Raw genomic sequence first — 16,791 nt, 5'->3', positions numbered from 1 at the left:
AGTCGGGAGTCAAGATGATTGAGGAGTCAGTCTTTGGCTTACCGACTCCACGACCCTCGTAATAAAGGCCAGACTGTTTTTCGCATCAATGCATTGATCTTCTTTGTAGTGTTGAGATTGGGGAGAGCGTGCGAGGAGAAGACGTCTATATTGTCCAGAGCGGCTGCGGGGAGATAAATGACAACTTAATGGAACTTCTGATCATGATTAACGCCTGCAAGATCGCATCCGCCTGTCGCGTCACTGCCGTCATCCCGTGCTTCCCATATGCACGTCAGGATAAGAAGGATAAGGTAAGGCAGTCTGTCGCGTCACCACCGTCCTCCCCTGCTTCCCATATGCACGCCAGGATAAGTAAGGCCGTCTGCACGTTGTAGTGTTAGGGCCAGATCGTCACAACTGCAGCTGTACTATATGCATGTAATTTATACATTTTCAGTAAGTAACGAGGCTTTGTCTGTTGCACCTGTGTAAAGTAATGGAACTGTGCACAATGCTGATGCTGGAATGTGCTAATCTCTTCACCCATTGATTTCTTCCAGTCACGAGCTCCAATCTCTGCTAAGCTTGTCGCCAATATGTTGTCTGTGGCGGGTGCTGACCACATCATCACCATGGACCTTCACGCTTCTCAGATCCAGGTATTTCGAGCTTTTGTTTTAAGGCCCTTTTTCAAACTACAGGACTTTTGTCAGTAGGATCCACCCTCCCAAGCAGTCTATATGGGTGTAGGTCATGGGAAGCTGAATAACACAATACCTGGATTTCTGTGATCCAATTTTTTATTTGAAAGAAATACATATTTTTCTTAATCTAAATGGGTTAAGAGCTTCCTGAAAATCTGCCTCCAGAGCTTGTCAATGACTGGCTTTACCAGTGTGAGTCATGTAATGGCTGGCAATCTGCCCTTCTGATCTTACTGCCGAGCGCTATGAGATTATACAATCCTCATAGAAGTAAGATCTCAATGTTAGAGATCAGAGCACAAGGGATAGTAATAAGTATTCTGGAATAAAGGAGCAAAGGTGTACTTGTATTGTCCAAAGAAATAGATTTTATGATTCCTAGGTTTGGAACATACAGCTCTGGCGAAAATTTAATAGACCACTGCACAGTTTTATAAAAATCAGCTTCTCTACATGTCTGAGAGCCATTCCATTCCAGTGTCAGTTGAATTCCAACCAGAGGACACCTCATTCTACTTAATATGCATCTGATTGGGTGATCACCTGAACCAAATCTTAGTTAACAAAGGAAAGTAAAGAAAACCCTGCTGTGGTGTTCACAATCCTCTTGCAATAGGACAAGCTGGATGGCAATACAAGTGCTAGTAATATCCCAAAAGTAATATGAATGAAAAAATAACTTTTAACCATGTCAAAGGAGTTGAAAAGAAAAGTCTTGAGTGAGGAAAAGTCTCAATTCTGGCTTTACTAGCAGAAGGATACAGTGAGCGTCACGTTGCCTCCATGATTAAAATTTCTAAGATTGCAGCCCTTACAACAAGCTCAAGCAGCAGACATTGGGGACCACAAAGCTACAGAGCAGCAGAGGGCGAATACGACTCTCCACTCACCAGGATGACCATCATCTTATTCGAATGTCACTCAGCAACTGCAGGATGACATCAAGTGACCTACAAAAGAAATGGCAGCTGAGGTGACGTGCATGGCAAGAACAGTTGCAAACAGGCTCCTAGAGGCAGGGCTCAAGTCACGTAAAGCTAGAAAAAAGCCTTTCATCAATGAGAAGCAAAGGAGAGCCAGGCTGAAGTTTGCCAAAGACCATAAGGATTAGACCATAGAGGACTGAAGTAAGGTAATCTTCTCTGAGTCTAATTTTCAGCTTTGCCCAACACCTAGTCGTCTAATGGTTACACGGAGACCTGGAGAGGCGTACAAGCCACAGTGTCTTGCACCCACTGTGAAATTTAGTGGAGGATTGGTGATCATCTGGGGGTGCTTCAGCAAGGCTGGAATTGGGCAGGTTAATCTTTGCGAAGGACGTATGAATCAAGCCACATACAAGGTAATACAGGAAAAACAATTGATTCCTTCTGCTCAGGCAGTGTTCCCCCAGCTCTGAGGACTGTTTATTCCAGCAGGACAATGTGCAATGCCACACAGCTAGGTCAATCAATGTGTGGATGAAGGACCACCACATCAAATTCCTGTCATGACTAGCCCAATCTCCAGACTTGAACCCCATTGTAAACCTCTGGAATGTAATCAAGAGGAAGCTGGATAGTCACAAGCCATCAAACAAAGAAGCTCTGCTTACATTTTTGTACCAGGAGTGGCATAAGGTCACCCAAAGCAGTGTGAAAAACTAGTGGAAAGCATGCCAAGACGCATGAAAGCTGTGATTAAAAATCATGGTTATTCCACAAAATATTGATTTCTGAACTCTTCCTGAGTTAAAACATTAGTATTGTTTCTAAATGATAATGAACTTGTTTTCTTAGCATTATTTGAGGTCTTCAAGCATTGCATTTGTTATTTTGACCATTTCTTATTTTCTGAAAAGTAATACAAAATTTAGTGCTTGGCAATTCGAAGCAATGTTGTCAGTAGTTTTATAAGAGAGCAATTTACATTTTACTCAAAAATATACCTATAAAGAGAAAAATCAGACAAACTGAAAATTTTGCAGTGGTTTCTAAATTTTTACTAGAGCTGTAGAATCATATAATGTTAGAGATGGAAGGGACCTCTGGTGTCAGTGTCCAACCACCTGCTCAATGCAGGATTCACTAAAACATCTTAAGGGGCCTTTACACATAGCGATATTGCTAGCGCGTCACCGATTTTGTGACGCAGCAAGCGATATCGCTATGTGTGATCCTTACCTCTGACCGGCTCCCCCGCTGTCTTGTCGCTGATCGCTCAGCTCCATTTCTCGTCGGGCGCTTCCTGCTGGGCGTCCTGCTGGTGCCGACGAGCGTCGCGTGGACGTGGGAGGGAGGACGTCAGGATCGCCGCGTCTGAAAGGTAAGTAACGACTGCTGCTGCGTCGCTACATCACTGTGAGATCTGCCTGTGGGCCGGCTCACTAGCGACCATTTAGCGATGCACCAGCGATCCTGACCGGGTCTTATCGTTGTCGGGATCGCTGGTGCATCGCTAAATGTAAAGGGGCCTTTATACAGATGTCTGTCCAGCCTCTAAGGACTTCCATTGAAGAAAAACTCTCCACCTATTGTGACAGTCTGTTCCACTCATTGATCATCCTCACGGTCATCAATTTTTATTTTTTTTTCTAATATCTATCCTGTATCTTTTCCCTTTGTTTCATCCCATTGCTTCTCGTGTTTCCATTTGCAAATGAGAATGATGATCCCTCTACACTGTGACAGCCCTTCAGATATTTGTAGACCGCTGTTAACTCTCCCCCTTAGCCTTCATTTTTGCAAGTGAAATATTTCCAGATGCTTTCTCATAAGACATAATTTGCAGTCCACTCACAATCCTGATAGCTCTTCTCTGAACTTGCTCCAGTTTTTCAATGTTTTTTTTTTTTTTTTTTTTTAAATGTGGTGCCCAGAACTTGACACAGTATTCCAGATGAGGCCTGACCAAAGAGGATTAGAGGGGGATAATTACTGCATGTGATCTAGACTCTGCTTCTCTTAATACATCCTAGAACTTTGTTTTCCTTTTTTTTGTTGCTGCATCACACTGTTGACTCATGTGTAGTCTTTGATCTATTAGTATGCCCAAGTCTTTCACATGTGCTGTTTCTTAGTCATATTCCTCCCATTCTGTAGATGTAATTTTCTTTTTTTCTTGCCCAGATGTAGAATCTTGCATTTCTACCTGTTAAATACCATTCTAGTAATCACCACCCATTTTTCAAGCATACTTAGATACTTCTGAATACTTTCTCTCTTCACTAGTGTTGGCTATCCCTCCTAGGTTTGTATCAACTGCAAATTTGATTTGTTTACCTTCAGTTCCTTTATCTAGATAATTTATAAAAATGTTGAACAACACTCTTCCAATTGGATGTGCAACCATTTATTACCACTCTTTGAGTATGATCTCTCAGCCAGTTATGAATCTGCCTTAACCGTAGCCTTGTCAATCCCATACTTGGTAATTTTTTTCATTAAGGATAGTATGAGATGCTTTATCAAATGCTTTGCTGAAGTTGAGATATATTATACATACCACATTTTCCTGATCCACCCAGTCAGTGATTCCATCAAAGAAGGAAATTAGATTAGTCTGGCATGGCTTGTTAGCTACAAACCCATGCTGGCTCTGGTTAATTACTGTATTCTTATCTAGGTACTTACATGATGTTTAATAATTGTTCAAAGATCTTTCTTTGTATCGAAGTCTCACTAGTCTGTAATTTCCTGGCTCCGTTTTATTCTTTCCTTTTTTTGAAGAAAAAAAAATAGGGAAAAAGGGAAAGGGGGAATAAATCAGCTCATCACTCGCAATAAGAATCCAGAAAATGCAGTACCTGAAAGACGGCAGTCCCAGCTGGAATGCAGTAATGAAACACGCATGGAGAAGCCTTGATCAAAGGCGTTGTCCACGACAGGGAAAGGAAGTAATCTCCAGCGTGAAGACTTGGGTAAAATTCCAATTTTATTTATATCATAGTAAAAAGTCAAAATTCACAATAAGACATCATGTGGACAGGGTTCCAGGTACAAACAGCGACCAATGCGTTTTGACCCATGAGGGTCTTAATCATGGAAACCCTCACTGGTCGAAACGCGTTGGTTGCTGTTTGTACCTGGGACCTTGTCCACATGATGTCTTATTATGAATTTTCACTTTTTATTATGATATAAATAAATTGGAATTTTACCCTAGTCTTCACGCTGGAGATTACTTCCTTTTTTGAAGAAAGGGACGTTTTCCCTTCTCCAATCTTCTGAGACTTAAACAGTTCTCCAGGATTTTTCAAAGATTCTGGCTAGTGGTTCTGCAATTTCCTTTAATTCTTTTAGTTTTTTAGGTTGCAATTCATCTGGACCAGGAGATTTACATTCATTTTAAATTGGCTAAGTGTTCCCTTCTTTGTTTATGGATAGTGTGGATTCTTTTATTCCTTCAATGGCACCAAGAAGATCAGTTGAAGTAAAAGTTTTCGCCGCCTTCTCAACATCATTTTAGACCACTTCACCCTTTTCATTCTGTAAAAATCCTATAGAATCTTTTGACTTTTCTTTTGCTTTTGACATAACCCCAAGTCCTTTTTTTACTTCTTTTGTTCTCCTTTGCAAGCCTTCCTTCATTACTGGCTTTAGCTTTTCCAGCTCTTGCCCTGCATTCCCTGGAGACAGCATTATATTCTTCTTTAGATATGCCACCCCCTTTCCATTTGATATAAAAAAAATTTTTTTGCCTTTTAACAAGTGTCTAATTTCTTTGTTCATCCATCTTGGTTTCTTTAAATGTTTCCAATTATTCCTTCTTTTGGGGATTGTTACCGATTGTGCAGTGAGAATTTCATTTAGCTATATCTCTCATCCTTCCTACCCTTTTTATGAGTCCTTTAAAATCTGCCTTTCTGAAGTTCAACCTTAAAGTCTGAGTTCTCGCTGGTCTTCCTCCTCTTGTAATCTAAAATTCAAGAATAGCATGAGCGCTGCCTCCTAAATTCCCAGCCACCTTTACTTCCTCATCCATTTCCTCCCTGTTGGTAAGAATTAGGTCCAAGATGGCAGATCTGGTTCTTGGTCACATGGGCAGCATCCTGATTTTCATTATATACCAAAATATCACAAACCATATTTTCAAAATTGAGCAAGATTTGGTCATCAAAAAAGCCATTGAGCTAGGATGAGACTGACTAAGTTACGTCAGTGGTCAAATTGTCATGGACCAGGGTGGAGCCAAAAGCTATTCATCTCTCACCTGCAAAAGAAGCCAGGACTGCTATAGGAGATTGCCATCACAACCCCCCATAATGTAGGACAAGCAATTCATCCGAACTTCATTTATCCAACCTCAAAGACTATACTCACAGGAGGGGACCAATGGCCACAGCAGAAAACAATACATCAACACTAGGTGTCACACGAACCAACTATTGGTTTAGTTTGTCCACAACTTCCAAACAGTGAGTGCCCAAGCCTACCCCACACTTGGGTACTGCATCTGAATCATCTTCCTGCCTACAACTCACAACGAGATAGCCAATAAGCTGAGCATGCCATATCCCCTTACGCATACCATATCCCTCTTCACATGCCACCTCCCTCTGCATGCCAACATATTGCAGTTGTCACTGGGTAATGTAGGGGAACTTCTAGAAAGAGAACTGCTAAATTCCTGCTTGTGAACTGTACAGGAGAATTCGGCTACCATGCTCTCCCCTCCCGATATCTTCTCGAGAAGTTAACTCTAAACTATTTACCAGCCAGAATCGGGGGAAAAAAAATCTACGCTTGGGTGTAGATGGTTATAAAGGAAAGAAGTACTTTTGTTAAATCCAATCGCCTCCATTTCTGATACGTACTTCTCCAATACAATCACATTTACAAGATGGATTATAGTACTTCCCATCTACAGTTCTGATGATACTTGGTGACTGTTCATTAAATACTTTTTCTTCAGGGTTTCTTTGATATTCCTGTGGATAATTTATATGCTGAACCTGCCGTCTTGAAATGGATTCGAGAAAACATAGCGGAATGGAAAACTTGCACCATAGTGTCACCAGATGCCGGTGGTGCCAAGAGGTGAGATTCTGGATCACTATCAATGATTTGTCAGACAAAAGTCAATCAACCCATAATGTGGTAATCGAGAACAGAGTTCCCCAACTTCATCACCGAGCCAGCTCCAAGGAAATCCTGAAAACATTATGTTAAGGAGGACACGGTTGTAGAAGAAAGCAAACACCCCATGGGTAGATGCTAAGTGCCTGATATTGGGGGAAAGGCTCTAATAAATCTGACTTTTAAGACTAAATCTCTACGAATCTGACGATCTTATTTGTGTGCGGACTTTTGCTGATGGTAAATTTTTTTTTTTTTTTTTTTTTTTTCTTCCCTTTTATCCAATTAGAGTTACATCAATTGCTGACAGACTGAATGTGGACTTTGCTTTAATACACAAAGAAAGGAAAAAAGCCAACGAGGTGGACCGCATGGTCCTTGTGGGAGACGTGAAGGATAAAGTGGCTATTCTGGTCGATGATATGGCTGATACCTGCGGGACCATTTGTCATGCAGCAGATAAGTGAGTGGAAAAGCTTTGTAAAAAGGAACACACAATGTCCTAAACTACAAAGGCCAGATATATATACACATACACACTAATAATAGTGTGCGCTTGGAACACTCAAAAAAGAGGGAAATCTAAATTGGGTGGTAATAGAAAAAAAAAAAAAACCTCTTAAGTGCTCTTTATGTAGCTGGATAATAGCCATAAAATAGCAATTAGTAATAGTCAATTGTAAGACCTCAGAAGAAGTGCTTAAGGGAAAAAGAAAATATATATATATAGATAGATAGATAGATAGATAGATGCTGGTGGCAATCTTAGTTCCAACCTGAACAATCACAAACTAAAAAGGCATACCCCAGTGTACAAACCCCCCCCCTCATTTTCCAAGCGCTGGAGCAAAAAGCGCTATTTTAACCTGCACCGCTTACTGGAGTGAGGACTTCGCATCGCATTATCTTTACAGGTACCGCTCTCTGACTTGTGCATTTACTATTGCGGCTACTCTGCACAGCCGTTCGCAGGCTGCAATTTGACTTTTTTTTTTTTTAAGCTACTATCAGGGAGAATTACCCTGCAGTATATAACCTGTTCAGTGATTTCAGGTTTTTACCCTCACTCATGCCTTTTTAGTTTGTGATTGTTCAGGTTGGAACTAAGATTGCCACCAGCATCTATATATATATATATATATATATATATATATATATATATATATATATATATATATATATATATATATATATATATATTCTTTTTCCCTTAAGCACTTCTTCTGAGGTCTTACAATTGACTATTACTAATTGCTATTTTCTTGCTATTATCCAGCTACATAAAGAGCACTTATAAGAGGGTTTTTTTTTTTCTATAACCACCCAATTTAGATTTCCCTCTTTTTTGAGTGTTCCAAGCGCACACTACTATTAGTTATTTTACCTTATTTCTTTGACACCCTTGTGACAGGTGTCTTAGTGTTTGCTGCTGGAATTACTCATACACAAGTGCCACTGAATATATATATATATATATATATATATATATATATATATATATATATATATATTATATATATTCGGGGTAGGCCATCTATATGGTTACACTTGAGTGGGCCATTTATAATGCAGGATCCAAGATGGCCGACTTCAAAATGGTTGCCATGGTCACCACCCATCTTAAAAAAAATTTCCCCTTCACATATACTAATGTGCCACTAACAGGAAGTTGATATCACCAACCATTTCCATTTTATTTAGGTGTATCCATATAAATGGCACACCCTGTAAATGATTTAAAGGGGTTTTGTTGCTTGTAGCACTTGTCTCCTGTCCAATGAATCAAGAGTAGAAGTTATCTATGCATAAGGGTAGTCATACTTCGGTATGGGTGGCTGCTTATTCTATGTATAGAGGACAACCCCTTTATTTCTTCTTGTTAACACCCTGTTGCTGGATATACGTAGTACTCAGTTACAGGCTCTTGGTCTAAAGAACAGAAACAAATCTATTGTTAGTGAAGAGAACTTGTGATGCCATTTATGCCCCTCCAACCATCCCTAGTATCAGAAGTCATGAATCAACTGCACCCCCCAAGCATACAGTTGTGCTCAAAAGTTTACATACCCCAGCCGAATTTTTGTCTTCTTGGCCTTTTTTCAGAGAATATGAATATTACCAAAACTTTTTCCCCACTCATGGTTAGTGGTTGGGTGAAGCCATTTATTGTCAAACTACTGTGTTTTCTCTTTTTAAATCACAATGACAACCCAATGCATACAAATGACCCTGATCAAGTTCATACCCCATTTCTTAATACCGTGTATTGCCCCCTCTAACATCAATGACAGCTTGAAGCATTTTGTGGTAGTTGTGGATGAGGTTCTTTATTTTCTTATATGGTAAAGCTGCCCATTCTTGGCAAAAAGATTCCAGTTCCTGTCAAATCCTGGGCTGCCTAGCATGAACTGCATGCTTGAGATCTCCTCAGAGTGGCAAATTTGTCTCCAGTGTTTGCTGATAATATGCATTCATCTTTCCTTTGACCAAGTTTCCTGTGCCTTTTGTAGCTCATACATCCCCAAAACATCAGTGATCCACCGCTGTGCTTTACAGTAGGAATGATATTCCTTTCATCATGAGCCTTGTTGACCTCTCTCCAAATGTAACGTTTATGGGTGTGGCCAAAAAGTTCAATTTTGTTCTCATCACTCCAAATTACCTTGTTCCAGAAGATTGAGGCTAGTTTCTGCTGTCTTGCGTAGGTGAGATACTTTGTGGCATTTGCGCAGTAATGGCTTTCTTTTGGCGACTCGACCATGCAGCCCATTTTTTTTCCAAGTACCTCCATATTGTGCATCTTGAAACAGCAAACCACTAGTTTTCAGAGTCCATTTTTTCAGCTTATATTGTGGGTTTTTCTTTGCATCCCGAACAATTTTCCTGGCAGTTGTAAACAAAATTTTTGTTGGGCTATCTGACCATGGTTTTGTTTTTACAGAGCCCCTGATTCTCCATTTGTTAATCAAAGATTGAACACTGCCTACTGGCATTATCAATTCCTTCGATTTCTTTTTGTATTCCTTTCCTGTTTTATACAGTTCATCTACCTTTTCCGTAGATCCGTTGACAGTTCTTTTGCTTTCCCCATGGCTCGCAGTCCAGAAATGTCAGTGGCTGGATGAAAGATGCAAGAGTCTGGATCCCAAAAATTCACTCAGCTTTTATGCACACACACTGATTACAAGCAAACAGGTCACAGGTGAGGATGTTACCTTTTAGTAGCCATTCAGACCCATTTGAGTCAACTTCTGTCCATGTTATCAGGCCAAAATCACCAGGGTATGTGAACTTTTGATCAGTCATTTGTATGTTTTGGGTTGTCGTTATGATATAAAAAGAGAAAACACAGTAGTTTGACAATAAATGGTTTCACCTGACCACTAACCATAAGTGGAAAATAAGTTTTGGTGTTATCATTCATATTCTCTGGGGAAAAAAAGGCCTAGAAAGCAAAAATTCTGCCAGGGTATGTAAACCTTAGAGAACAACTGTATCGCAGGAAGAACTAGTCTATAGCTGTTATATAGTGTGATCCCGGACCACTCCAGCTTGTAATTGCGCCCACCTGGAACTGGTGGGTGGACAGGACACTGACATCAGATCTGATCAGTAGTGGTCCATCAGTCACAGCTGCTGAGGGTCGCTGTCCTCGAATCCACTGCCTGGACTGAGAAAAGTTTAAAAGAAGGGGAGTTCATTTTGTCCCGCACCCCTCTCTCCAACCTGTGTTCGGCTGAGACGTTTCAGCACGGTCTTCGTGATGCAAGCTTCATGGCTTGGATAGTACTCAGTGTGTTTTCAGAGGCATAAAGGACATGCTGGGTTCCCTTTTGAACAGCACCAGTTTTCCTCCCTCTGCACGTTGATTTTTGTTTGCTGGCACTGCTCACTCCGTCGTTTTTCTTTGCAGCTCGGTAACATCCGACTTTCTCCCGAGAGTTAAGTTCGTTTTTTTCTGTACCTTCTGTTATGGGGTATATTACAGGTACATCATCAAAAAGTTAATTTATTTCAATTCTTCAATACAAAAAGTGAAACTCTTATATTAGTCATTACAAACTGATCTTTTTCAAGTGTTTATTTCTGTTACTATTGATGATTATGGCTTACAGCCAATGAAAACCCAAGTGTCATTATCTCAGTAAATTATAATGCTTATAACTCCATCTTGAAAAAATGATTTTGAAATCAGAAATATTGGCCTACGAAAATGTATAATAAGTAAATCCACTCAATACTTGGTCGGGTCTCCTTTTGCATAATTTACTGCATCAATGCGGTGTGGCATGGAGGTGATCAGCTTGTGGCACTGCTGAGGTGTTATGGAAGCACAGGTTGCTTTGATAGCAGCCTTCAGCTCTTCTGCATTGTGGGGTCTGGTGACTCTCCTCTTCCTCTTTACAATACCCCATAGATTCTCTATGGGGTTAAGGTCAGGCGAGTTTGCTGGCCAATCAAGCACAGTGATACTGTTTTTAAACCAGGTATTGGTACTTTTGGAAGTGTGGACAGGTACCAAGTCCTGCTGGAGAATGAAATTTCCAACTCCACAAAGCTTGTCGGCAGAGGGAAGCATGAAGTGCTCTAAAATTTCCTTGTAGACGGCCATGCTAACTTTGGTCTTGGTAAAACAGTGTACCTATACCAGCAGATGACATGGCTCCCGAAACCATCACTGATTGTAGATACTTCACACTAGACCTTAAGCAGCATGGATTGTCTGTCTCTCAACTCTTCCTCCAGACTCTGGGACCTTGATTTCCAAGGTCTCTTGTGAAGTATCCAAAATCAATGATGGTTTCGGGAGCCATGTCATTTGCTGGTGTAGGTCCACTGCGTTTTATCAAGACCAAAGTCAGCGCCAGGATATTTTAGAGCACTTCATGCTGCCGACAAGCTCTTTGGAGACTTCATCATCCAGAAGGAATTGGCATCTGTTCTCACTGCCAAAATTACCATTTCCTGGTTTTTACATCAGTATCCCTGTGCTTGATTGGCGAGCAAACTCGTCTGACCTTGACCCCATAGATAATTTATGGGGTATTGTCGCTACACCCTGGAACACCTTGACCACCTCAAGTGCTTGAGACCCCACCATCCAGCAATGCTGTGGCCCTTTCGATCTCGTCCTGTAACCCTAAAGTCCACAAATCTATCCCCACCGCATTCAAGTGCACTCTGTCTGCTAGCCAAAAATCCTCTTCCATAAGATCTAGATCTATGTGGCGCACTACCACTCCCCCCGTTCTGTACTACGAATTTGGATACCGCCTTGTTGACCTTATTGTGTGCCTTTTTAATCTTCGGTACAGACCTTGCCCCCCGCCAAATCTTCCTGAGTACAATGTCGGACTACACTATTTTCAAACCCGTGATTGCCGATAGCTGCATCAGATCTATTTTAATGTCCCTAGCCAATATCCTTCCAGAGCTGACTCCCAGGTCATTACCCCCCACATGCAAGACTAAAGTATCTGGGGCCCTATTGAGGTGAGCAGCTTGGTGACCCTCGTATTGTGCCATACTCCTACAGCCAAGCCACCTGATTAACACTGCGTCCCTTGCAAAACCCATCTGTCTCCCGTCAGTCCATCTGTCTGCTCGCAGCGCTCCCCAGTGAACGTAAGAATGGCCTAGAATCCAGACTAGAAGTGGAACCCGTCATGTAATGAAAAAAACATAAATTAGTGAATTTTAATAACCAGAATGATTAGCTTCCCGCAGCCCTGAGGTCGGTCGTAGGACCGATACCACTGTGATTCCCACTGGCCAATCTCCGAACTCAAACCCCCCCCACAGCTGCCTTTGTTGCAGCCTCAATGCAAAATGAATGGCCCACATAACACTGTATCCCCGGCAGCCTCCTCCAGGCACTTACAAAACACCATGATAAACTGATATTTCGATATGAATGACCCGTTCTCATGACAGAATGGTCCCTCTTGACGGGGCCTAGAAGTCATAAATATCCCAACACATTGCAACAGGTACATAACCAGTACCCTCTTTCCTCTTCCCATTTGGTTTGCCTTTGACTTCCTGAACCAAAATCCTACCCCTCTCTGGGTGGCCATGATGTCTCTAGCTAAAATGCCCCCAACCTTGGTTCTGCTTGGTGCTACGAATTTCCCTATTCTCATCGCCCCTAAAAACGCAAGTGACCTTCATTATGGACATCTCATCCTTCGTTAGTGGCATCTCGTCCTTCAGTGACCTATACCACTGTTCAGTGAGTGCACACTGGAACCCCTCAGCCACTTAATACACCTAGCTCGAGGGGAAATCCATGTATGAAGAATGTTCACTGTGCTCATCCCCAGGGATCCACATTTTACCTTTCAGTGAGCGCACACTGGAACCCCTCGGCCGCTCATTACACCTAGCTCGAGGGGAAATCCAGATTACCCACAGGGCCCACGATAATTGTTATACCTCTGTACCTTCTGATATGGTGTATATTATGTTAAACGTCTACCTTTATGTCTGTACCTTTCTATTATGGGGGGTACACGTGGTCAAAATTGTTGGTACCCCTCGTTTAATGACAGAAAAACCCACAATGGTGACAGAAATGACTTTAATCTGACAAAAGAAGTAATAAATCAAAAATCTATGAAAATGAACAAATTAAAGTCAGACATTAGTTTTCAACCATGCTTCCACAGAATTTTTAAAAAATAAATCTCATGAAATAGGCCTGGACAGTAATGGTGGTACCCGTGAAAATAATGTTACAAAAGGGACATGTTAAATCAAGGTGTGTCCACTAATTAGCATCACAGGTGTCTACAATCTTGGAATCAGTGGGCCTGTATAGAGGGATACAGATACTCACTGTGCTGTTTGGTGACGTGTGTGTGTGTGTGTGTGTGAGATATTCCCTCCACTCCTGAAATGTGCCCCCACCCTTGCATCCCCCCAGGCCATAAAAAGCAATGCAATGTTTCCTTTAATAGACTCCAGGAAGAAGCTTTTTGAAGCTAGGTCCCCACCAATTAGCACCAGGGTGTGAGCTCTGCAGCTTCACGGCAAACTGGATTCTTTTGCCTAACTCAAGAATATGGAGACAGCGTGGCACTATAGGTCACAGCAAGGCTCTATGGTATTGAATCTGTAAAATTACCTATAATAACAGAATGCATTATCTCTGAGAATAGCTGAGCACATAATCCGAATCTGCATTCCTTCCCCCACACGCCCGTGCCCAGCAGCCACCTGTAGCACTCTGCGTTATTGAGTTATAAAGCATAGCTACCAGGAATTGCATATGGTAGGCATATTTAGTCCCTATGCACAGATAAAATTAAGCGGAACCCAGTGGCGGCGCCGCCAACCCATTCAGGGCTATGGGTGGAAAGTGATGGGCCATCCATGTTTCTGGACAGAAACTCATTCTCCGATATGGGAAGAGAGAGGCTGCACAAGCCCAGAGGTTGGGAGCAGGGTGTGGGAGAGAGCAGCCTAGGGTATATGACAGCCGCTCATTTTGGAATTAGTTTTTTACTGGCAGGAGGATCCGTAACCAGACGCAGCCAGGAAAACCACATAAATAAGATTTGGACCTGTGAGCTATCAGCGCCTCCCTGTGGTCACATGCTACATAACACTGTAATTGCAACCCATCTCTACACTATCCTTGTACTATGCTCCTGACTGTGTACTTGTATATTGCTCTTTAAATATATACCTGTATATTTCTAGTGCGCATTTTCGTCTATTAAATATAAAATTAATCTTGGGGTGCTCTTATCTCTATACACAAATCTCCATGTCCGCACGCTCGGTTGGTTGTTATACGCAACCCGAGTTGGTTTCTGACCTGATAAGCCTTTTGTCAGACGGGACTTATTTTAAACGAGGAACTAGTGGCAGAATACCGTACTGTTAGTGAGGAACTCTGGCAGTGACGGCCGGGAGATATAGATGTGTGTGTATATATAGAGCGATATAGATGCACTGCTCAAAAAAATAAAGGGAACACTAAGATACCACATCGTAGATATTACTGAATGAAATATCGCAAGAAAACAAAAATGATCAATGTAAATCAAAATTAATCACATGGAGGTCTGGATTTGGAAGAATACTCAAAATCAAAGTGGAAAATCAAATTACCGTATATACTCGTGTATAAGCCGACCCCCCCAATTTTGCCACAAAAAACTGGGAAAATAAAACGCATATAAGCCTAGGGTGGAAAACGCAGCAGCTACTGGTAAATTTCAAAAATAAAAATACCAATAAAAGTAAAATTAATTGAGACATCAGTAGGTTAGATGTCTTTGAATATCCATATTGAATCAGGAGCCCCATATAGTGCTCCATATACAGTTCATGATGGGCCCCATACAAAATACACACCATATAATGCTGCACAGAGGTTAATAATGCCCCCATAAGATGTTCCATAGAATATGCCCCATATAATGCTCCATAGATTATGCCCCCATAAGATGCTGCTCCATAGATTATGCCCCCATAAGATGCTGCTCCATAGATTATGCCCCCATAAGATGCTGCTCCATAGATTATGCCCCCATAAGATGCTGCTCCATATATTATGCCCCCATAAGATGCTGCTCCATATATTATGCCCCCATAAGATGCTGCTCCATAGACTATGCCCCCATAAGATGCTGCTCCATAGACTATGCCCCCATAAGATGCTGCTCCATAGACTATGCCCCCATAAGATGCTGCTCCATAGACTATGCCCCCATAAGATGCTGCTCCATAGACTATGCCCCCATAAGATGCTGCTCCATAGACTATGCCCCCATAAGATGCTGCTCCATAGACTATGCCCCCATAAGATGCTGCTCCATAGACTATGCCCCCATAAGATGCTGCTCCATAGACTATGCCCCCATAAGATGCTGCTCCATAGGTTATGTCCCCAAAAGATGCTGCTCCATAGGTTATGTCCCCATAAGATGCTGCTCCATAGGTTATGTCCCCATAAGATGCTGCTCCATAGGTTATGCCCCCATAAGATGTAGAAGGGAGATACATGCAGGGGACTAAAAGATCTAAAGGTATCAGGGTTTCCAGTCCCTTCACAAAAGCATGCTTCTTGGACTGCAAAAATGGAGCACATTTCTTATCTGCTCCTTAACGGATTTGTCAAGGCTTAACTAATAACTTGTTGTTAAGCAAAATGTCAAAGCATGTGCCATGTGTAACTTGCCACGTATGCAGAATGTATTATGCTTTGCACATTTTTAAATTTTATTTAAACAAATGAAGTGGTAAGATAGATGAGCAATGGTGCAGTAGTGCCCACCGGTATGGAGACAGGAACCTTCAAGTCAATATTACTATTAAAGATTTAAGTAAAATCTGTGTACTAACTGAACATGTTACACGAAAGGCAATCTGCCTGAACTGGTGGCTACATGAAATACTGGTAATCTCCCACAGTGCACACATCAGTTTTTCTCTGAAAAGCATTGGCATTTTATAGAAAAAAAATTGTGTAAATGGGGAACCTTAATGTGTATGCTTTTCTGTTGGCTACTCCCCAATCAGCACAGCTACAGGTATCCGGTTTCTCCCTATATACAAAAATGTCATGTGAGATTTCATCAATTCAAAGTTGGCAATTTAAGGTTGTGCATAGACCTGTATTTCAGTAGGTTTGTAATGAACTAAAATTAACTAATAAATCATGGTAGATCAGTTATATTGAAACGACAATGACCCAACACTTATTTATAACATTAATGTTGGAAGTCTTACCATACATATTAGATCAGATCACAATTATTATTATTTATTGTTATAGCGCCATTTATTCCATGGCGCTTTACATGTAAGGAGGGGTATACATAAAAACAAGTACAATAATGTTAAACAATACAAGTCATAACTGGTACAGGAGGAGAGAGGACCCTGCCCGCGAGGGCTCACAATCTACAAGGGATGGGTGAGAATACAGTAGGCGAGGGTAGAGCTGGTCGTACAGCGGTTTGGTCGATCGGTGGTTGCTGCAGGTTATAGGCTTGTCGGAAGAGGTGGGTCTTCAGGCTCTTTTTGAAGGTTTCGAT

At 41.5% G+C, this 16,791-nt stretch overlaps 1 protein-coding gene across 1 annotated transcript in view; it reads left to right on the top strand.

Moving 5' to 3' along the window:
• The window catches only part of LOC141052675 (ribose-phosphate pyrophosphokinase 1), a 69,481-nt gene that overhangs the window by 26,867 nt on the left and 25,823 nt on the right, over positions 1 to 16,791 (top strand). Inside the window, exons 2-5 of the mRNA XM_073549923.1 lie at positions 110 to 293; positions 543 to 641; positions 6,579 to 6,703; positions 7,032 to 7,205. Coding sequence (XP_073406024.1) covers positions 110 to 293; positions 543 to 641; positions 6,579 to 6,703; positions 7,032 to 7,205 — 582 coding nt within the window. The remainder of the gene's footprint in view (positions 1 to 109; positions 294 to 542; positions 642 to 6,578; positions 6,704 to 7,031; positions 7,206 to 16,791) is intronic.

This window comes from Dendrobates tinctorius, unplaced genomic scaffold, assembly GCF_039654945.1.
Source record: "Dendrobates tinctorius isolate UK_male_01 unplaced genomic scaffold, ASM3965494v1 ptg000162l, whole genome shotgun sequence".
Taxonomy (NCBI): domain Eukaryota; kingdom Metazoa; phylum Chordata; class Amphibia; order Anura; family Dendrobatidae; genus Dendrobates; species Dendrobates tinctorius.
The sequence above is the reverse complement of the archived record's forward strand: the minus strand, read 5'-3'. Positions and strand labels throughout refer to the sequence as shown.